The sequence below is a fragment of the Solanum verrucosum genome, unplaced genomic scaffold (genome assembly GCF_900185275.1).
Source record: "Solanum verrucosum unplaced genomic scaffold, falcon-dt-bn FXZP01000008.1, whole genome shotgun sequence".
NCBI classification, from domain to species: Eukaryota; Viridiplantae; Streptophyta; class Magnoliopsida; order Solanales; family Solanaceae; genus Solanum; species Solanum verrucosum.
Genome location: NW_026020195.1, coordinates 581503 through 606479, shown reverse-complemented (window position 1 = coordinate 606479; position 24977 = coordinate 581503). Strand labels below are relative to the sequence as shown.

Genomic DNA, 24977 nt, shown 5'->3' with positions numbered 1-24977 from the left:
CATTGTCGTTTTTTGTTTTGAATGATTTTTATAGGAAACAACCAAAAAAATATGTTGGAGAGAGGAAAAAATAATACGGGATATGTTTTTGTTGCTTTTCTTGCTGTCTGTCTGATTTGTGTTTGATGCTTTCACGTGAAATTCTTAATGAATTATGGAATCCTTTGGGGGGGGGGGGGGGGGTGTTATATAATATGATATTTTTCATATAATATAATTTGATGAACATAAATTCAACTGTATGACTGTACCCATATGAACATGTCAATGTTTGTGAAAAATTGAAAATAACCAAATCAATTATTTAGGTAATTATTATGCAAACAAATCTTGGATTACTCGGTATCGATATTTAAATCAAATCTTATTACTTGTGGTATCAGTTCACCCTTTACCTATTGAGATTACTTTCATCACTCGGTATCTAATATTTGTATTTGAAGTTTCGACTAAGTCAAGATAGGGTATAGTAAAAGAGTCAGGGAAACACTCTTTATCAAAATTTCTAGTTATAGTTGATCTAATCTTATTCATTTTACTACGACTCTATATTTTTCATGGGACTATCATTTCTAATGTTAAGTAAGGTATTGAATGGACACTAACATGGGTTGTGGTGTATTGGTGGGAGTGTTTCACCCTTAACCAGAAGTCTCGGGTTCGAGCCCTGGGTATGGAGAAAATCCTGTTGGGAGCGCCCACCCCCGAATGGGCCCTGCAGAGCGCGATCCGAATTCAGTCGAAGCTCCAATGTGGGCTCCGGACACCGGGTGGGAAACAAAAAAAAAGTATTGAATGGACAGCTATGAGCAAAGGTGAAGAAGAAAGATAGAGTGATGTATACTTTGACAAAAAAAAGTAATAGAAAAGAAGTTTTAATTAAGTGTAATTTTCATCATGAAGAGTAGGTTGTACTAATTGCCATTTAATTCAATAATTCGGTGTAGTAATTAACCCTATAAAGTAATATTGTAATAAATTCTCTATCACCCATGACAGAAGTTGGTTTTAATAAATATCCCTAATAAGTAACAACTATTTCAAAACACAAGGGTAAATAACCTTTCCATTGTTTCTCCTCTTATACTATCTGTTTTGGTATTTGTTTTGGAGCTCCGATCCTAAAAAATCCCCGTTAAAGGAAAATGTTATAGGTGTTTGTTATTGCACACTAGCTAATCTGTGGGAGTAAGAAAGTGTTTAGTTGATGTTTTCCGTATCAATACGACCTTGCTTGATCAATAAGGGGACGAGACTTTAACAAAATTTGTCTGATCCCTATAGATCCATCTTTCTTCAAAATAAAGATATAATAACTAAAAAGAAAGTAGCTAAATCGAGTTCGGCTATCCTTTCACTGATCGATCAAATATGAAAGATTTTATTGGGTAAAAGCGCAAACATCATTAAGAATAGATGAGCTTCTTTCGAAATTCACATCACATAAGATCAATCAGAGAGAGAATCCCTTTCTGTCAGGATTTTTTTTTTCATACTTACCACCAGGGGCAGAGCTACTGTATTACATGGGGGTTCCGACGAATCCAATAGCTTTTGCATAGACTCTATATTCATACTAAAATATCAAATATAAAGATAGATGACTTAGTGATCTTTGTCAGCCCAGCAAAGACTTTCTTTCTATTCGCTACTTTAAAACCCACAAGCATTAAATTTTGACTCCAATCTTACTTACAACTCATCCGGAAAACCTCTAATAAAGAATGAAGGGATCATATCCGTTCCATCACAACCTCCTGTGGTTTCCCTAGGTCCTAATTGTCATTGTATGTGACCTAAGGTTGTTATGTTTGTGGTGGAAAAATTGAAGGATATTCCTGTCAATTTCTTGTCTGATTGTCATATAAAAGAAAAACATTTTTTAAAAATATTTGCCAGCTCTATAAGTCACATATCCCTAATATTAATCCTAACTTACATTTTTATTGGACCCCAAAAGAGGAGCTTGCTTTGTACTACAAAAGGGACTTTACTTTCTATTCGTCCCCATTATATTACAGCCTTATAGACTAGGTCCATGCATAACTTATCTTTTGGGACATTGGATTCATTTTTAGAAAATGAATTTATTATTTTCTCCGTTCAGTATTCGATATTCATATTCGAAATCGACTAAATCTAGATTCGCATTAGAAAATTTTATATTGAGGATAAAGTGCTCCCTAATAAAGGCGATTTCGTACCTAAAGAGACTCAAACTTGAGACTTTTGGTTAAGAATGAATAAGTATTTTTCACTTCACCACAATCCTTGTTGGTAAATGATTTATTGTCTACCACTCTGTTTGTTTTAATTTGATGGAAGATTTTAAATTTTATGACGTTAAACTAAAGATATACTATCAAAATGTCTGGTCTTAAGCATGTCATGTGAAGAATTAAAATTAAAGAATTGTAAAAAAAAAAAGTAATTATCTTTCAAAACTAATTAAAAAGAAAAGTAAGACAAATAAATTGAAACGACTGGAGTGTTAATTTGTTTCCCTTCTAGATGATGGAGTTGGTCAAGTTAGTAATAATTTGTGCCGCGTAAACAATTTCATATAGTCACATAATTCTAATTCAAGAAATAATTGGATCAAGCATTGTAATTAATGGCATATCTAAATAATAAAAACTTTTGCTTTTAATTGTGAGTTTGTGATGTTTGAATGAGCTTGCGTTTATTTTAATTAATTTTATAAAAAACATATTAATATGATTTGTGTACGTATACTTGTATGATCTTGAATAATCTCACACCACGAGTCAATTTTCAGAGTTAAGTCAGTCTTAAGATCTCTTTTAATATCTTAACATAGTATTCGAGTCATGAGTTGTGTCCATTTTTTGTGCTAATATACCATTCAAGCACTACTTTAAATGGTAAAATTCTTTTAAGCAATCATTAGTGTATTTAGGTCAATGAAAAGAACAAAATCACATTATAGAAAACAATTTCATTCCAAACAATTCTCAATAGCTAGATATACGAAATATTTTGAATTCAAGAAAGACCATATATTAATGTACTATAACTTAAACGATTTATTTTAACATAAATATTTATGACTAATTTAACGGCTCGAATCAAGACCTAGTTTATGCAAGATATTCCTCCAAAAAGTTTCTTCTATGAACTTTCAAGAAAAAGTAAAGTTTAACAGCTTAATAATTGGACTATATGCAATAAAAAAAGAGATTAAAAAGGAAAAAGAAAAAACTGAGTCGTTCCAAATGATGTACTGTATTAAAAATATAATAGAAGATCGTAAAGGACATTAGCTTTTTCAACAATATTAATTCTCTATGTATCGACAAAACCCATTTGAAAATAATAAAAAAGTCACATGGTGCATATTTAGTTTTTTTGTAAAAAAATAATCTTATTTTTAATAGAAAATTGATTATTTAATTGAAGATTTTAGAAGAATCATGATCACCAACTTTATTTAGCAATAATTAAGACATAATAAGTGTGTGTATATATACGTTGAAAATGACACTATTTAATATTTTTGTCAAATTGTCAATCGTAATAATCCATTGGAGATATGGAATTTAATAAAATTGTCTCCGTCTGATCTATAGATTATAATTCGAGTGGTGAAAGTAATTATTAATATTTTCACATTAAGACAAATTATCTATATTACATCTTTTATGATGCGGCTCTTTTGGAAGCCTGATAATATCAGATGATTTGTGCCACAAACTGTCTTTTTAATAGCTATTTTCTCATTTAATGCAACAAAGTCCAATTCAAATAATTGTCTGATTTTTTAGTTGTTTTATTGGAATAATGTCTGACTGATATTTTGAATTGATTGACAAATGCATAAAATCTAGACTTTAATTGAATCTTAATTTTTGAAATCTTATTAAAATTATATTTGATGTAAAAGAAATTTATTTTAATTACCCTCCGTAGATGCCTCTAAGAGAGTGCATGAAACCAATTTGTTCGATTTTCCCAAATATTAAGTTAAATTAATTTTGTCGAATTTTTTAAATCTATAAATCAAATTAAGTTTATAAAGTTGGGTGTTTCAGTCTCAATTTTTTTGAATTTCTTGATTTTCTCGAGTTTTTTCTAGTAAAGTCTTCATGCAAAAAATAATTACCTTGTGATTCGTATAATCCACTAGTTAACAATAGTAAAACTAATTATTCTTTAATATAATCCTTTTACATGATACAAATATTCTATTCACGTCGAGCATGAATCTTTATTTTTTTACAAAATAGAAACTTATAAGACAAATTTCATATTTTAAAATCATTATTTCAAATTACATATTTAAACATCAATTTAAAATCATAATTAAAAATTATGACTTCATATCGTGTATCCAAACACAAGCTTAATGTTATATTTTTTTTTTCACATAAAAGAAAAGAATCTAATGATGATGAAGAAAAATTAAAATGTTAAAATGTTGGTTTGGTCAATAAAAGGTCCACAAGAGTGAATGATTGTTTGGTGTACTCTTTGCTATTGCCATTATAAGTTTGAACAACCAATTTGCTTTCTTTTAGTGGGTTTCTGTCAGAATTGTGAGTTATTGCAGTAGGAATGGTGTACACTTTGCAACAATAAAGGACCTCAAATTTATTTTAAATCGAACATTAATTAATTTGACCTTCATATTCAAAAATTGTTCATCCTGTGTCTATTCATCAGGCTTTAACACGTTCTCTCTTTAGAGTCGGAATACCTAAAACTCGAAATTAAAGGGTGTATGGAGATGGTTCAAATTCCTCTACTTATAATTAAGTAATTTACCCTCCCTTACTAGACATATATAATGCGATTTTGGATTAATCAGACTAGCAACTTTTTATATTGAATGGTTATATCGAAAATAAAAATAAAAATTGCACAGCACAACACTCCAACAAAACTAACAATAAAAATAATCCTAATCACATTTATTTTATTTTTACAAATTTTAGCCAGTATATAATCATAGTGTAGTAAGTGTATATACATTATATATTTTTATTATATACTGAGTATACACTGATAACAAGTACAATTATTCTCCTTAGAATTCTAGTTATTATTAACTGTGTGATAGGGAAATTTATTCTTCCCACATGATTTGTAAAATTTTCTTTTAATTTTTTTCTTTTTTATTCATTTCCAATTTATTTTTTGTCTTTTTATGGACATCTCAATAATTAATGAGCCAACCCTTATTTACACTTTACAACAAATAGTGCCATTTACATTTTCATCCTTGTGTAGATGGAAGTTGGGGGTCTTTCTACTACCCAACGTGCACAAATTTATGACTCGTGAAGTGACATATATTCCTCATTTATTCAATTTGACGGAATGATAAGTACTTCTTCGTTCTTAATTAGAAATTTTGAATTTGACTCCAATATGTAAGTCACGCTTTTGATTAGGAGCATTTACCTCCAATATGGGACATTTCTCTGCGTGAATCCTGATTAGTTAGACCCTAAGACAAATATGGAATGAGAAACAAAAAATATATAACTTCATTAGTGCATTATCATATTTCTTTTTGCAAAAAATGATCTACGTATAGATAAAAATCGAATCAAGGCTGGAGAGGGAATGAGAAAAGAAATGTTGGGGAAAAGAATTAACTATGAATTTCATCGCTAAATAGATCAAAGCGATAATAGGATTATATGATAATTCTTCGCTAATACATTGTTAAATGAGTTAGTGAACGCCTTTATTGTTTAGCGATAGAAATTGATCATTATTGTTTAGGTTAGCGTCACCCTTATAAATGAACATTGTAATGCATGAATCTGAATTAGATCAGACTTGAATACAAATATCGTCGATTGAAAACCCAAAAAATGAAAAACTCTTTTAAGGCCAACATGTTTGTTGTGTGTAAGCTGTGACATTTGTATCTTGTGTATAATTCAATGCATACACAGAGAGGATGAAAAAAAAAAGTACTATCCAAACTGAGAGGTCATGAGGTGACAAAAAGAGAGAAGAAACTAAATAATAGTAGTAATAATTTGTCACTAATTCTAATTTAGCAATGGATTATTAAAATTTCTTGTTAATTACATATTATTTAGTGACAAATCTTTTATAGTTAATTCCTATTTTTATACAGAATTTTAATCCTATATAGTAGTACCCTAAATTTAGGAGGGTCTGATGCATAAAGCATACCATATTAGTAGAGTTCGGAGAAGGGCCAGACTTCAAGAGGTGTGACGGAAATAGCTTATCCTAATCTCTTTTCCTTCCATTTATACAAAGTAAATAGGTTATTCTTAAGGAAGGGATGGGGATTCCAAGGAAGCTATAATCGACAAAATAGCGTTTGCTGGTCACTTTTCGATCATGTCTTTGAAAAATAGTTATTATCACGGAGTTTCGAATATTAGGGGCCGAATTCCAGGACAATCTCATGGAGCCTCACCCGTAAAATTAGAAATTTCACAACACATATTTATTTTTCAATTACAAAGGCCGAAAAATGGTTATTTGTGAATTTTTCCGATGCGAGTTAGGTAAGCATTAAAACATGAAGATTTTGTGTGATGGGCTTTAATAGTTATTATACTGGGCCTGCAAAATTTTAGTCGACTGATACAAGTGAGGCCCAGTGAAAAAATTACTTTGGATAAGATAGAAATGGCCCATTTACCTGGGCCTTGATCTATTAGGCCCACTTGAAAGTTTCAATGGAAATTGATCTATATATTATCAAACTTAACGTCGATAGTGCTTACAATAATATCACTCTAAAAGAAAGACGATAAGGTATATTTAGAAACGATACAGACAACTCGATACGTGGTTACTCCAAATACCTTACGTCTGAGAAACTTTGTCGAAAAAATTCATTATTTTTAGGTATTATATATATAAAACTTAAAAGATTTCTGAATCGATCAAGTCTCCTCCATATCTTCTATGCACTCTCTTGTAGCGCTTTGTTACAATAAGTGTGTTTATAAAGTCAACAAAAAAACTGATGGAGCAATTGAAGGATTACGTTAAAGGCTAAAAGATTAGTGAACAAATTAAAAATACACACAAGAATATTGAGTCAAACCCTGACCAACATCTTTATATGTTACATGTGTCTATATGCAAAATTTCATAATCATATATTGGGTGGCCCATAGGACATAAAACATTGGAATATCTTATGAAATCTCAGTTGTCTTCCATGTCTATTAGTTCTGTCACTTGACTATGACTTAAGATAACAAAAAGATTGACAAATTGTTGGTACTACCAACTTAAAGAAACACTATTTGTCCACTGAAAAATGTGGAGTGACGATACTCATAAATATTTTGATTGAATCAGTAGAAAAGAAAATTGATCAATACCTATTCCCGATATTATAATGAAAATTTGTGTCTGATTATGCAAATATTTAGAAAAAATTGGCTTTTGCACATGTAGTCTATAGAACATGTAGAATTTTTTACACCATCAAGTAAAATTAATATATAGTAAGATTAATATGTTTTCATGTAATAAATTAAACTTGACACAATAACCTAAAAGATATTATTGATATCACTTTGTTTAGACTTATGAGAATATTTTTTAGCACCATAAACATTATGATAGGTTTAACATTGCAAGAAATTTCAAAAGTTTTTATAGTCAGCCACGTGTATAATTATTAGATGACATATTTAAGATCATAATATATATATATGGGTAACTAACAAGTATAATTACAATTTACAATTAATGCTGCTTCAACCCAGACATGAGAAACATATATATAATAATTTCATTGATAATCTTGCCATCCCCTTGTTACATAGAATATTGAAATAAACACCCCAAAATGAAAAAAAAAAAAAAAAAAAAAAACCAAAATACCATCACCCACAACATACTTAGACTTAAAAAAAAAAAAAAAAAAAGAAGAAGAGCAAAGTGATATATAGCATTATGCCTTGAGAAGAAAAGTACAAGGCAAATACATATATGAGCCACAACAAACTCTAGTAAATAAATATATTTACAATAATTTTCCCCATTCCCACAAGAAAAAAGAAAAAAGAAACACCCCATAATTTATTTTTTTCTCCATAAAATGATAAAATAAGCATATTGTCAGCATGCATAAATTGTGACAAAGAAAGAGAAGTTGACAAGGAAATTTCACACTAAAAAACAAAAGAGAGACAAAGAGCATGTAATCAAAATACTTCACCATATTTCTATTCTTATAATGTTTCTCTCTTCACTAAAAAGATCCTTCTCTTCAATTTTTCTTTCTCAAGGGTTTTCTTGTTTGAGTTGATCAACTCTTGATGGACATGACATAGACATGAGCCAATTGATTGAGACACTTTTGGACCCCCCACCCACCCACCCAGCCTCCACCACCACCACCACCAAAAAAACAAATAATCCTCTACATTTTTTTTTATAATCCAAAAATTCATGAAAGACAGAATTCACCCTTGACATTTCTCCATTTAAATATTAAACTTTTGATGAACATGACACGAGGAAAACAAACACTTTTGGACACACAGAAAAAAAAAAACCCACTATGCACCAACCCTAAACATATTTTTTGTAATAATCGAGAAATTAAACCTCCAAAAGTCAATAGCACACGGTATCAAAATCCACCGATACTGAATTTGACCCTCTATATAGTACTTCTCCACTTAAATACCTGGCTTCTGAGTTTTGTTTATGGTAGGGTTTTCCAATATGCAACTCACACATCATGACAAGTTACACTTTTACCATTAACCCAAAACCCTAGCTAGACACCACCAACTCTCTACATTATATTGTCCTAATAAGATGGACAAAAAACAAAAACCACACACCCCAAAAAAACAAAAACAAAAAAAAAAACACACACATAAAAGGAAAAGAAGTAATTTAAGAAAGGATGTTGATATTGTTAGTTCTTTGTCTCTTAACACTTGTTGAAGCAGAATCATCACCACTTGATTTCTCCATCACAGCTTTAAGTGCTTCTTGTATTGAACTTATACAATACTGTGGTTGTTGTTGCATCATCTGAGTATCTTCATCGTCTCCACTTGTACACGGATCTATATGATCTCGATTATTATTGCTATCATCACAATAATAATCGTCTCCGGTTATAAACAACACATTTCTAACACGTCCACCAAGTGTTGTAATTTCAGCTTTTAATGTTTTTAACCTTAGTGCTTTCAATGTCTTGATTAAATCAGGTAAAAGGTCAGATCTGTCTTCACAACACAAAGAGGCCTTTATTAAAAACTTACCATCTTCATCAGATGTTGCATTGTCAACTGTTAATTCATCAATTTCAGTTGGGACAAGACTTGTTTCTGATATTAAGGATGTTTGTCTTTTTAACTCTTTCACATGTTGTATCACTTCTGCTAGCAATGAAGCTTTGTCTGTCTATTAACATAACAAAACAAAAAAAAAAAACATAACGTTAGCTATCAGGTCATCTAAATGATAACTTTGTTCATATATAACACTAGCTATCAGGTCATCTGAATGATAACTAGAAATAATCATTCGTTCATAAAATATCTAAGTTAAGAATATCAATGATATGAAGAATTATACAATATAATGCTAGCTATGATCGTCATCTAAATGATAACTACAGATAATTGTTTGTTCATAAAATATTAAAGTTGAGATCAAGGATATGAAGAATTATCACAAACGAACATATAATTGATATATAAGTCTCAATGTATAATGTACAAAAAAAAAAAAGACTATCAAATCACCTCAGCGATAACTACACGTAAATGTTCAGAAAATTACCACACACGAATGTATAAGTTGAAAAATAAGAAAATGGGGTTTGTAAACTCATTTTCTTTGCTTTAAGTTATCGCATTATTTTTGTTGCTACTTATTCTTTTCTTAATTGTTTGCAATATAATTTCTTTGCTACTACATTTATTTTATATATTGAACTATTGATACTCTTATTTAAGTCGAGAATCATTCAGAAAGAATCTCTCTATTTTTATATCACTCTCCTAAAACTCCATCAATAAAATTATATTAAATATATTAATATTAATTTTTTTTGGGGTTTGTAAACTTGATATGATTGATCATTAAATTGAGGATTTTTAGGGTGGGGTTTTTTGAGGGCTAGGCATGAAGTACATAGAGTTGTTTTTAAAAAAAAAAGGGTATACATGACTGACAAAAATGCGTGTTTGTCTCTTTTTAAATTAAATCTTTTAAAAAACTATATTTTCTTTCCTTGTTGATTTTTTTTAAAAAAACTTTTACAACTACTTTATTTTTTTGGGTAATGTAAATTAAATAACCGGCAAGAATTTTCTATGGAAGCTTTTGAACTGCTTGGTGGTTTCTCTTTTTCATGTCAAATTTGCGACATTAACGCTTTGTTCAAACTTTCCTTGGAACTAGCACTAATATCCCTCGATTTTAATCTGTTTGTCTAGTTTTAATTTGACACAAGATTTAAAAAAATAAGAAAAAAATACATAAAATATATCAAAATATTATTTAATCTTATAATTTATTAACGTGTCATGTGAAAAAATAGTAAAAAATCACATTTTTTTAAACAGACTAAAAACATTTATAGGACACACAACTTAAAACGGAACGAATTTTAATTAATAGAAGAAAAATAGAAAAGGGTATTCACTTTTATTTGTACTCCTACCTAAGTACTAACACACTTTATACTCATTTGGTGTTGCTAGGTTTTGTATTATCTACGTATACTTTTTACTTTCTAGTGATGAAAGAATCCAAAATAAAATCTTTTGAAGATCTAAAATCAAAGAGTATAAGTTATATACATCATCGCCAATTTATCTTTCTTTATAACCGATAAACCAATCTTTTATTTTGATTTCATAGTCTTCAAAGGCCTAAAACCAAGTGTTTCAAGTTATATAAATCGTTTATGTAAGGAGTTTTTATATCACTAACAAATAAGTTCTCTTAACTTTAAAATTATAAAAAAATATTTTGTTTCAAAAAAACTTAACGATAAATATCATTTTAAATAACTTAATAATATGAAAAATTCCTTATACTCATACCAAAAATGCCTAAATACACCAAAAATAAAACAAAGCAACACATCACATTAAGAGTTTAGGTTATAGACACAAACATATTCAGATTATCATATCGGTCTTGCTACGAAGAGTTACCTATTATAAGTTATCACCATCAACCATAACATCATATTCGGTACAATTTCATTAGTCATGTCTATAAATTAAAGGTATATAGAATCTTATTATAGATAATCATCAACAACAACAATACCAACATATCCAGTATAATTCTATCGTCATATAATAGGTGATCGATCAATATAATGTTTTATCATTGTCAGCGCACATAACATAAACTCTTATATATAATCAAGCATATAATATAATATAATATAAGTTGACTTACTTTAGTAGTATTAGGAAGAAGGCTTCTCAATTTAGCAAGATGATTATTGATTCTTTCTCTACGTCTTCTTTCAGCTTCACTATGACTTTTAGATGCAGCCAATGCCTTGGCATCCATTATTTCTTGAGCACTCATTTTTTGTAACTCAGCTTGTAAACCAAATGGTGCTATTGAACCGGGTTGATTATGATGATGAACCACTTGACCTACTAAACTATCTGAGATGAACCGGAGGTGTTGTTGGTCCATTGTAGTGTTACGATTGAATAAACCGTAAGCCGTTGGTGAAGGAGGGAGGAGAAATGACTGATCATGGTGGTGAACCGGGTTCAAAAAAGGTTGAACCGGTGGAATTGACCATGGTAACATTTCAGAGTTGCTTTGGAAGTGAACCGGGTTCATGAAACTTTGTGGATGCATTGTTTGTTGTACTTGATGGACTACTACTTGTTCTTCAATACACTGTTCAACATTATGTATACTAAATTCAGAACTATTTTCTTGATCTTGATAATAATTAGACATATAATATATGTGTATATAATAATAATAAGTTTGATTTTGAACAAGTTTAGGCTTGTTTATATAAGGATCATTATACTACTGTTTACTTTTTCTAATCGATATGCATATGATTATAATAGTGAAACAATAGTAAGTATGTTTGAAGAAGTTTAGGCTTGTTTATATACAAATAGTTTGTCAGATTTACTGTTTACTTTTTCTGGTCAATTATATACATAGATCATATGTTTGTAAGAGTAAAACAATAGTAAGTATGTTTGATAATCATCATATGTATAAGTATATATGTTGAATGAAAATATATAGGATTATATATATATTACAAAGTTGGATTTTGTGTGACAAAAGGAATTTTTTCACAAGGAATAAAACACAAAAGGGGAATAATAAGTAAGTAAAAGACAGACCTTTGCTTTGCTTTGATGTAGAATGGTGATGAACTAAGATTTTTTATTTTTATTTTTTTTGTTTGTTGTTTTGAGAGAGAAAGTTTTTTTTTTTTTGTGAAATTTCAACTTGTATTGAATGGCAATGGAAGTGACCCTTTTTATCCTTAGCATCAACTAGCTTTTTTCAAATCTCTTTTGTGGCTTTGTTGGTATCTTTTTGTTTTTATTATTTATTTTTTAAAAAAAATAAAAAAAATGGACCCAACTTTTTATTTATTTTTTATATTTTAATGTCCACTTCTGACAATTTTTTTTATTTTTTTATATATAGAGAAGGGGTATGCAAAAGTACTGGCAGTGTTGTTTCCTTTCTCTTTACGGCATTCTTTTTTTCTCTTTCAACTATATATTATCTATTTATATACCTATCACACACTAGCTAGTTAATTCTCTCACTAATGTTTGTTCACTTTGGATTTTGTTTTATTTATTTTCCCTATAGAAACACATCAATAATTGTTATGTATAGCTTTGTTCGTCTCAATTTATGTGATCGTGTTTGACTGAATATATAATATCAATAATTAATAAATCGTAAAAATTAAATAATGTTGTGTGAGATCAAGAAGTGAGGATTGTACATCCAGATCGTATTCAAACCACCCATCCTTTTGAAGGATCGATGTGAGAAATGAGAATCTTCACCCACACACAGCCTCACGTCCAGAGCTGGACATTTAATATCTGGACAATTTAACATGAGGACTCAACATCGAAAATGAGAATTTGGATAGGCTCTACTCTAATACCATGATAAGAAATGAATTTTGAATTTAACTTAACTCTAGAAGCTAGTTCAAAAGGTGAGAATTATCCAAGTTATATTCATCGTTTAATATAATATATTTTTATAAAAATAGTAGTAAAATTATTCTTTATTTTCCCTATAGAAAACACATGAACAATATAAGTATTATTTACTACATGGTTCAAAGTAATAAAATTATTAGAGTGTATGCTACTTGCAACAAAAAGAAACACAGTGAAGGCAAAACACACGGATTGTCGACCGACCAAACACAATTTTAATAATTAGAAATTTAGCTTATTCATCACAAAAGTAAATTACTACTTCTTTACACTAAAAAAATATTATCAATTTAATTTTTAATTGTACTATCCTCTTTTTTCAAGTTAACATATCGATACAATGCAACTCGGAAATATGAAATCAAAATCGTTAGTAATTATGGATCAACATGACACAATATATATATCGTCCGTCACATTTTAGGAGTTGATTTCATACTGATCTTGTTATACATAAACTATATTACAATCACATGTGAATTCAAAATTTAAAATTTTAAGTTATGTAATTAAAGAAGTTCAAAATTTCAAAAATTGATCTACAAATTGAATTTTCACAATCTAAATTCTGATTTAAAATCTATGTTCAAACGCTAACCAGGTATGTATTTACTTTTTGGTTCTAAGTTAGTGTGTAATGGATGATGAGAGAGACATATTAAAAGTTAGGGTATTTTTAGGGTTAGTTAGGTCAAGATTGAAGAGTATTATTCTCTCATACATACTATAGAGTAGCTATTTTCCACGCCAAACCTTTCTGCTTCCCCAAGACCCTTGTAATCATTGTGTCTTGGAACACACTCCACCCCCCACCCCTCATAGTGGGTGGGTGGGTAGGTAGGGGTAGTGTAATATAATTGGTCATTTTTGCAAACTACATATTGATGAGTTTGTCTTCATATGATATTATGTATCTATTCCTCCTCGGTTTCAGTTGCATCTATTCATTCTTATTCATGGGGTGGGTGGGTTGGGGGAGGGGGAGTGATTAGTCTTTTCATAATTGATTAACTTTTTCCATTTTGATTTATGTGGTACGGTTGAAATTTCGAGAGTCAGTCAAGTTTTCTTGAATTGAAACTTTTTTATATGTTTTTTAGTTAAGTATTGTGACTTATAATACTTTTTACGTAATTTTCATTTATAGATATATATATATATATATATATATATATATATATATATATAAATTTATTTCAAAAAGTTTGAAGTTTTAGGTCTGAGTTCACTATTAAAAATTAATTTGAATCTCAAAATTTCAACTATCATGTATAAATTGAAATAGAAGGAATGGTTCGATAGAGTGTTAAAATTGATTATGAAAAGGTGTTGATAAATATTTTTATCTTTTTTTCTTTTGTCTAGTGAAAAAAAAACTAAATAAATTACTTAAAATTATCAAAGAGGAGAAAGAACTTAATTTCTTTGAGTTATACTTACTAGATTAATGTCGAAGCAAAAGATAATTATATTTTCGATCGTTCTTCCTCGTATTTATGCCCTTCATTTGCCAAGAAATTTGTATATTGGTTCACCTCCCACTAAATATGAATAATTATAAATTATAACATCATAAGTTAAAAGTGATTAATTTATTATTTTTAATTAATTTTATTTATAAGCACTTTTAATATTTACCAAACTTTTAAATTAACTCAAGGATACTTTTTTTTTTCTCTAATCTATTGGTTGGGAATTAGCAACAGATTTTCCACTATAGTTAAAGCAATAGTACTATATTAGGCTACCACAAACTTAATTATTTATAATTTAATTATGAAATATTTAAATTGTCAAGTTGTTGCTGACATAAGTTGTAAGTTCTAAAATGTTGTCTCTATTAACTTTGTGAGGTTTGGTGTGATTCTACACTGACATCATGTTGCATTATGCTTGGGTTTCTAATATTCAAAAGATTAATTAATTAACTTAATCCTCAATTATTTATATCATCTAATTCCACCAACAGTTTTTCCTAGGGTATTAATTAAGCAAAATTTTCTTTTTGTGTTTTCTTGATAAATGGGAAGATCAACACTTTAGATGGATTGAATACAGTAACAACAACATATATACCAGTGTAATCTGATAAGTAAAATTGGGAGAAAATAATATGTTCGCAGGTGCGAACAGTTTTTTCTAGAATTCATATTGAGGCATTGATTAATTTAAATTTGTATTGCGTAGACGCTTATGACCTCCTCGCTTTCCCATCTTATATGATATGAATTCAGATTAATAAGAACTCCAACATGAATAAAGTCATTGATGAAACTAAAACAACATTATGTGAAGAACAATTATTAGCTAATGCTAGAAACAAAGAAATAAAAACTTCTTGCTTATATTTTACTTAATTAGTTCCCCAAAAGACCAAAATATTGCTGAAAATGATTGATGTTTTCAAATGTGACAATGTGATATAATATATACCTAGTGATCAATAGATCATGGCTTTCTAGTTTGTTAAAATCGAGGGTCTTTCGAAAATAATATTTCTACTTATTTGAGGTAAAGACAAGATCTGCATACACATCACTCTTTTCAGACCCCACTTATAGAATTACACCGATCGATATTGTTGTTTTTCTTCTTTTTTTGTTCCTAAAAGTCTCTTTAGTTTAGTCAAATATGCATAAAGCTCCAAAGCTGTTTTTCAGAAATGATTATAATACTACTATACAAAAAGAAAATGACTGACTAAGAGTAAAATGAGGAGAAAAAAAAAACTGCTTTTAACTCCTCCTGATATGTCTTGACCAACATGATCTGACTAATTACACAGTCCATAAGAAATTTTGGCTGAGTAAAGTTAATACAAATATCATCAACCCCTATAATATCTTGGAATAATAAAATTAGAGCTTTATTCATAATTTTAGAAAATAAAAAAGTTGAACATATATAATCTTCTCTAGAAGAGTTGCGCATAAGACTCTGAAGCGGTCAAGGTGACCCTAACGCATATATAGTTATACAACGTTAACGTTATTTACAGGCCACATCAGTAAAGACGCAACATGAATATCTAGTAATTGAACATAATCTTGTCCATAAGAATTGCGCCTATAATGTTGATGTTATTTGCAAGTCACGTCAGTACAGACACAACATAGCGTCATTTTAAATAATACATGGATATGGATATGTAACTTTTTTTCCGTAATCAAATTGAGTAATTGAGAGAATCTCCTATATATATATTGTCCAAGGGTTACTAAAGTTTCCATAAAAATAAAGGTTAGTTAGGTACTTAGGTTAAATGTTATGTGTGACAAATTTGAACAAACACTTTATGTAGGAATAAGACCCTATGAACAAACATTAAGAGTAGGAATAAAAACACTATGCACATGAAGAAGAAGAAGTAAAAAAAAAAAACATGTTGATTTCCAATGTCTCTTGTTAGTGCTCTTTCCTAGTCTATTTTTAGTACGGATATTAATTGACCTTATTCTTCTTTACACCATTGTCAGGTCACTCTATGCACAGATTTGTCACTGCCCTCGTATATATGCTTTAGGGTTTATCTGGAATACGAGGTAGGAATAAGATTTGCGTAGTGCTCTGACTTTTTTAGATTTTACATGTTGAATTACATTGAGTTTGTTGTTGTATTTAGCCTGAAGAAGTAATCTTTCTTGCTTTCGTATTTTTGATGTTTGATAAATAAATAGAAAATAATATTAAAAAAGTTTAATGTGACAAATAACTGTCGTGAGTGGGGATTGGGGTGGGAAGATGGCATGTAGTCGCAAGGTTAGAATTTTCACTAAAAGCATTCAAAATATAATGAAGTAAACATGTTAAGAAGTCCAAAGAAATGATAATATAGTGTATATATGTTGAATTTTTTAAATCGATCTATACAATGTATTTTTTTTTTTACGAAAAGACATAAGGTCAGTTGATGCCCTTTAGACAAGAATAGCTCCACCCCTAGTGGCATATAGGAGGTTCTCAAAGAGACACTAAATATAAAAGGAAATTAAAATAAAAAATATTTTCTTTCATACCAAACATACCTTGATTGACTTTTTGTTTTGTGAGGGAAGTTGAGGGAGTTGAATCAAGTTCTTGCATGTAAATAAATATTTGTTCAATATTTCTTGATCCTTGAATTAATCTAAATATTGTCTATAAGCAAATACAAAAGAATCCTTTTTTGATATGGTACAAAAGCTATTACTTTACGTTAACTAATTTTCAAATATGATACTAGCTTGTTTTATCGACAGTCATATTTATATATAGTATAATTTTCTGACGATGGCGTAAAATTGAGTCTTTTCTTTAGTAATGTGATGGGATGAGAATTTTTAGGAACCATATACATGGTGGTCACACGCATGGCTACTTTGGTCCCCATTGTTTTAACCTTTTTAGCTTAGGTACCTTTTTTTTCTTGTACTTTTATTTTATTTTATTTTTAATTTACGTATTTCCTAATTCAAAGATTTGATGATAGCTAGTAGCACTAGCAAACAATAAAATTTAGAAAAAAGTAAAATAAATTATATTGCTTTATTTGTGGGGATTAATAATTATGACATCAGTCTCATGCTGTCATGACGTTTAATTCCTCTTAAACAGCAAGTGCTTAATTAATACTAATTATGTAGTATTGAGAAACCAACTCCACATGTTTTGGTTAATTATACTAATTATTAGTAGTGCTGTTTGATCACCTTTTCACAGTTTGGCTAATTACAATGTTTTTTTTTTAAAAAGAAAAAAAAAACTTTATGTAGAGTTTGAACAAAGGCAGAAATTAAAATCATTTTATATTTGTCTTAAAGTAAGTTGGAAAAAAATAACTTTTGGCTTTAATTAGTCTAACTCTTAATTCTAACATGTTTATAAATATATATATACTTTATATAAATGTTGGAAAACACGTATTAAAAACTTAGGTACAACTAGGGTTATGGTTAATTTTTTGCATAAAATAAATAGATTTTTTTATCGTGAATAAAAGGAGTTAATCTGTTTCGTGAGGATTTTTGATGACCTATTACATGCATGAGTCATAATGCTGTAGATTTGGTTTTGCAAAAAGAAAAATGTAAATCTTGTAAGCTTTACGATTCAAATACTACAAGAACTTTATCAACTAATTAATTTTATTCAAAAAGAATATATTGCCCCTATGACATTGTATTTGCCAAAAGGAAAAATTAAAAATTAAAATAAAATTAGCCGCATGCTTATTTCACATTACATACATTATTGTTTTTTCAAATTTCAGGTGGTTTGCACATGCTGAGATTAATTACACTAAAGTTTATTTTTGTTTGTTAATTTATTTATTTATACTATTTTTTTAGCAAGATGTATTTTCATATATATTCAAACAAATTAAAGTACTTTCCATGTGAAAAAGTCTAAAATCTTCTTCAAGAGGAAAGAAAAATAGTCAATTAAATATTCCTTTTATGATGAGAGAGCTTAATTGTGACCCTTATGAGTTGTGATTGGAGGGCGGACCAATGAAGACAGATCACAAATAAAGATTAAGAGACTAATAAAATTTTAGAGAAGAGATCTACGTGATATTCTAAACGAATCTCATATATTAAAATAAGAAAGGAATTAATGTCAAGATTTTCGTAAAATATATACAACGCTAGTCGATATGTAATAGAAGCCTTATTACATGAAGTTTAACAGACAAATTTTAATCCATATTATTAATTTTACTACTTGTGTTTCTCTTTTAAAATATTCCTATTAAGAGATTGATTAGATCTTGCAAGATATATATATATATATATATATATATATATATATATATAAATACAAATTAGCATTAATTTAATTAGAGGGCTATAAAATGTTTCCAAGGTCCCCCACTGAGCATGAAGATCTATATTATTAAAACATTAAACATAACTAATAAGACAGATCATAAAGCAAAATAAATAATTAAATAATTAATTATTTTTTTTAGCATTATGAACTTACTTATTGTCCCCCACTATTATTTTAATGAAAAGTAATTTGCTACGTAACAAATTTTCTAAAAGGCACTTTCAGTTTCAACTTAAATAACCATTAAATGTGAAAAGTTATGCTTAATCAGTCGTGTCAAAAATATTTTTATTATATTTTATTTACTTATTTTATTATATTTTCAATGGCTTTTTATGAAAAAATACAAATCCCAAATCAACCAAAGGAAGAATCCAAATCTATAAATAATGGGAAAGTACTCCAATAGAGAAGCTTGTTAACTCAAGATTTGCCACTAAACCTAACTAATAAAGTAAAATTTTGTAATGCCACTTAATTAATTAGGTCCAATTATGGTTAAGGATAAATTATAAGAACTCTAATCATATGTGGTATGACATAAAATATAGTCCTTTAGAGAGCACCAGGAGTACATATACATATTAGGACAAATCATTTATTGGAATGTATACGAGGGCGATAAATAGACAGGTTCAATTGAATTGACATGAATTAAAAGACACGAATCAAAGACACAAATCAATATATATATATATATATAATATTGTTTAATCTTGTCCAAGATTAGTTTGATCTTAAAAAAAAAAAAACTACGTACATGTGTTAATATAGAGGCATGCATTACGTACATGTTGCTATACATATTATGTGACAATTTAATTCGCTAGTAATATTATTTATTTTGGGTGTAGACTAACACAATTATAAAATACGTCACTCATCTAACAATTACTTCTTCTTATATATATATATATAACATATTTTATGTATTTTATAGATGTCCGTGGAATTAAACTAGTAATTACAAGAAACGAATCTTACATACCGATTTCGATATATTTGGATCGATTTCTTTATAAAATTGATTTTTTTTAGGTTGATGATACATTTTAATAATATAAATTAATGGACCACATAGTGGTGGTGTTAGTTTTGTCCACATCACGAGCAGAAGGATGATTACATTTAAGTACCTTAAATTTTTTTAAAAGTATATACATAATAAGTGAAGTAACATAAATAAAAAAGACTAACTCAAATTCAAGAAGAAAATAGGAGAAAAATATAGGCAAATGATAGGGAGTTGTCTAAATTGTATAGTATATGATAATCAACATATATATAATTATCTTCCTAGAATTAGAGTTAATCATTTGATTTAAAGGACTTCCCATTAGAATTATAAATTTGATTAAACACTAACTTTTTTCCTACAAAAAATCAGTCTGCGCCAAAGTTTGACTTAAGCAATATAATAAGATTTAGCACTAGGATTGTCATAATCCAAGGCTTAAAAATCAAAGCATGATTTCCTCCATAATTATGTCAATGTGAGTTCGTTTACATTATCGATTTCAAGCTCTAATAAGAAAAACAGAATTGTAATAGGAAAACAACTATTATGAAACTAGAGGTGAATCTAAGATATAAAGTTATGGCTATATAGTCGTGGATTCACCAAAATCCAGCAATACTTTTGATGCATAAGATAAATCTATGTATAAAAATATCTTTAAATTGTAATAAATAGTAAATTTGAACTCATAGTATTATAAACATAATAGATTTAATATTGAATTTAAAAAAAAATTATATCCATAAAATTTAAATCTTGAATCCGTAGTCAAAGGTAGCACATTCAACTCATCCTTATTTGAGTCAAATATGATAAGAGTTACAAGGAAATTGAGGTTTGTTTCTTCTTTTCTTCCAACGCTCAATTACAATATCTATATTGAAGACCTAATTAATCTGAATTCACACTACGTAAAGTTCGTTAAAAAAAAGTATTTTCTATCATGATTTTTCATACCTAGAAATCAAATATGAAACTTCTAGTTAAACGTAAAGATTATATTCATCCTACCATAACTCTGACAGTGTAAAATGAGATTGTGAAAAAGAACCCAATATACTTTTTTGTCAAGTCATTTTCAAAACATGCTTTCAAATTGTCCATTGCATAGTGTAGCCGAAAGTGGAGTCTTGGTTAATCATATACCTCAACACCCTATGGAAAAATTAAAATGTACACTTTTATTAAATTTCAATGAATTAAAGTGGCTTTATTTGCAGTAAAATAAAACACATTAAAACTTAGGTCTATGACATTTTTTTTCTATGTTTAAGCTTAGCCATAGGGTTTGTCTACTCTATAATTTGGTCATGATATTATTTTAAAAATAAAATAAAATTGCTCTTTGTTTCTATTTTTGGTTCATCATATGGTTCCACCTGCAGTTATCATGATTATTATTGTTCAAGTACTTGCTAAAATATAATATTAATTATTTTATGTGTTTATTTTATAGTTATTATTACCACTTGCAAAGATCTCTTGCGTATAAGGCAAGAATTCTTTTAAGTATTTGCATGCGTTGCATTTCTGTTTTCCCTTTAATATTAGAATTTATGATTGAATCAGTATGTGTTGTGGTGGATGATTGAGATTCTTTCATTCTTACTCAGAAGTCTAAGGTTCGAGCCCCGAGGAATAAAGAAGAAATCCTTTAAATATGGGCATTGTAACGTGCGAATCCAAATTTAATTAAAATATGAACGATTTAATATAAACATCAAACATTGAGCGAAAAACTTGAAAGAAAAATAATTCAAGATTTAATTAGAAGTTTTATGAAACTTCTAGTTGAAGTTTGATATGTTAATTAATTGGTGCATGCATCCAATATTAGACTCCTCGTCTATTAAAAAATGGTGTGTTGGAGAAGTTATCTAAAATATTTTCTTTAAAAAAAATCAAAATAACGAGCATGACTTCCCTTATGGAGGTAATCAGAAAAATAAATTACATAAATGACAGTTAATGTCGATTATCTTCCCCTATTACCGCCACAATAACACCCCTACTCCCACTCCCACCCCCTCGCACCTCCTCACCTTTCCCAATCCCACCTCATTACCCCCACTCATCTCAACTCTATCTTCGTTGTGTTTATCTAAAGTATATATAAATATTCTTGGATTAATATTTTTTGTTTACTCATCACAAATACAGAAAATAAGTAAGAAAAATCTTATAGTTTCTAGGAAAATACCTAATCCATCAATCGAGAGTCCGTTTAGCTTTAACCCATCCAAATTTCGTCCAACTCGATCATTTGACACCATTAGTCACAAGCTACATAGGATTTTGTTAACTTTCTAGCAACTCTTTAAGTCTCTTCAAATTTACAATGGTGCCAATTTACAAATTCCCTACATTGCAGGCCTTTTGTTATTTTCATTTTCAGGCCCATGGGCTTGAAAGACAAGATCAATTAGGCCTTTTTCTTGTCTTCATTTTCAGGCCCATGGGCTTGAAAGATAAGATCAATTAGGCCTTTTTCTAGTCTTCATTTTCAGGCCCATGGGCTTAAAAGACAAGACCAATTGTGTATTCCAGAGTAGAGATATTGGGCTGGACTTATATAACACTACAAAAATGTCTTTTTAGCGAAAATTCGATAAGTATAGTATGAGAATTTAATTAATCTGCGATGAACGTTACACAACACATCATCGTAGATTGACACTATCAAATACGTACACGATGGGAGAAAATGAAAAGAAAAAAAAAAGACAATTCTCATTATATTTAATCTTCGTGAAATATATTTTTAATACAACTGAGAAAAAAAATATTTTTTGTGGCCCATGCAGGTCTCGAACCTGCGACCTTCGCGTTATTAGCACGACGCTCTAACCAACTGAGCTAATGGGCCATTTATTGTTAAATGTCCATGTTATCATATAAATATGTATTTCGTTGTTTACTAGGCTTTGTTTAGAATATTGTTTGGACGAGAATAAATGAAGGGTCCTACATGAAAAAAAATATTCAATCCGTCCATTTTTTTTGTCATGTTGCGTTTTTTGAAAGTCAATTTGACTAATTTTCAATGTTAAATTAGATTAGATTAATTCGATATTTTAAACAAAAACTTTAGATATTCAAAACTATATAAAAAGTATTATAAATTGCAATTTTTAGCATATCAATATGATGAAAAAAATATCGTAAAATATTAGTCAAAGCTCTTATAGTTTGACTCTAAAAAAGAAAATAATGACAATTAAAAGTAAACGGAGGGAATATGATATTGATAGGAAAAGAATAATAATGAAGGGTCCAAATCACACCAATATTTTTATATATATGGAAATGTTAAGAAAGAGAGTGGCATTGTATATTTATTACTATGAAAAAGAGTGGCATTACGAATAAGTTTATTTTCACGTCTTATAAAACCAATTATCATAAAGAAAATTGTTTTTTTTTTCTCTTTAATATCTTCTCTTTATCTTTTCTCTCTTGTCGATATGGGCTAAGGATAAGGATATCAAGTAACATCGTGGGACCTATGATGTGATAATCTTAAAAATATACAATAATAAAAAATATATACCCCTCATTTTATTTATTTTCCTATTTTCTTTTTATCACATTTTTAAAAGAAAAATACTTTTTTGATAAATTTCATTTTTCTACGTGACATGTTTAAGATTATAATATTAAAAGATATTTTGGTATATTCATATTTTAGTTTAAAATTACAAGATTTAAAAGTCTTCTTTAATTTTTAAGTTTCGCGTCAAGATAAAATCAAACAAACAAATTAAAACAAAAGAAATAAAAAATAAAAAATTTGTTTTTTTTAAAAAAATACTCTATTATATTCAAGAATTTCCTCAGCCTTTTGACTAATATTTTAAAATATATTTTATTATATTACCATTAAAAGAGTTGCAACTTATAGTTTTATTAATTATCTTTTAATAGTTAAATTAAAATTGTCTCTCAAAGATAAAAACACTTATTTTAAAACAGAATGAATATATTAAAAAATATCACGCAATTTTAAAATTATTACGTCAAGATAAGACACAAGATCTTGGGAGAAATAAATAATGTACTCATAAGACCAAAATATTATCAAGTCAATAATATATATCCAAATTTATTATTATTCAATATAAATATCTAAGATATTAAATGGTGGGGTCATTATAACAAACATTAATTCCTTTGCACTTATCATAAGAAAGTTGCGTGTACGTCTTTTTTTCTTTTTCTCTAACCGTTATTTAGTTTTCACTTAAATTTGATTAATTCTTATTCGAATAGAAAAAAAATTAGTTTTGAAATATAAATCATTTTTCATTAAAATGCTTTCATATAAAAAATTTAGACTCTAGATTATAGAAAAATACTTACCACTCTATTATATTTTTTAACGAAAGCTAATTTATGTATCATCAAATTAATAATAGTGTGTGGGACACCCAAGATTTAAAGGATATTTATAACTTAACTTTTAATAATTGGGACCAAAATTAACCTATGTATCCCCACCTTAAATCCCTCGACTATATAGGAAAACATCATTTTCCTAAAAAAGTCAAATGACAATGTTGTGAGATACGCACCCACCACATTTGAGTTATATAACAAAAAGAATATTTGTAATGGATTTTCGAAATTGTCATTCGAGTCGAGTCAAAAGTAATCGTTATTAAATAGGTTGAGTTGAGTAAAAAATAATTGTTATTAAACAAGTTGAATCGAGCTAAAAATAACTGTGTTATTAAACAAGATGTTTCGAACATAAAATAATCGTTATCAAACAAGTTGAGTCGAGCAAACTATATATAATCATTATTAAACAAGTTGTATCAAGCGAGGAATCATCGTTATTAAACAAATTGAGTCGAGCCAAAAATAACTGTTATTAAATCATGCGAGTCGTGCAAAACATAATTGTTATGAAATAAGTTGAATCGAGTAAAAATTAATCGTTA

General features: G+C 28.5%; 1 protein-coding gene and 1 non-coding gene across 2 annotated transcripts; both read right to left on the bottom strand.

The window, feature by feature from the left end:
* Positions 1-8841: 8841 nt before the first annotated feature.
* On the bottom strand, positions 8842-12435 carry LOC125829872 (transcription factor bHLH30-like). Its single transcript, XM_049509086.1, has 3 exons — positions 12354-12435; positions 11422-11883; positions 8842-9402 (listed from the first exon to the last, which is right to left on the bottom strand). The coding sequence occupies exons 2-3, from the start codon at positions 11839-11841 to the stop codon at positions 8884-8886; spliced, it is 939 nt and encodes a 312-aa protein (XP_049365043.1). The 5' UTR covers positions 11842-11883; positions 12354-12435; the 3' UTR covers positions 8842-8883.
* A 10391-nt stretch (positions 12436-22826) lies between these two features.
* On the bottom strand, positions 22827-22900 carry TRNAI-AAU (transfer RNA isoleucine (anticodon AAU)). Its single transcript has one exon. It is a non-coding gene; the product is annotated as a tRNA-Ile (tRNA).
* Between the last annotated feature and the right edge of the window lie 2077 nt (positions 22901-24977).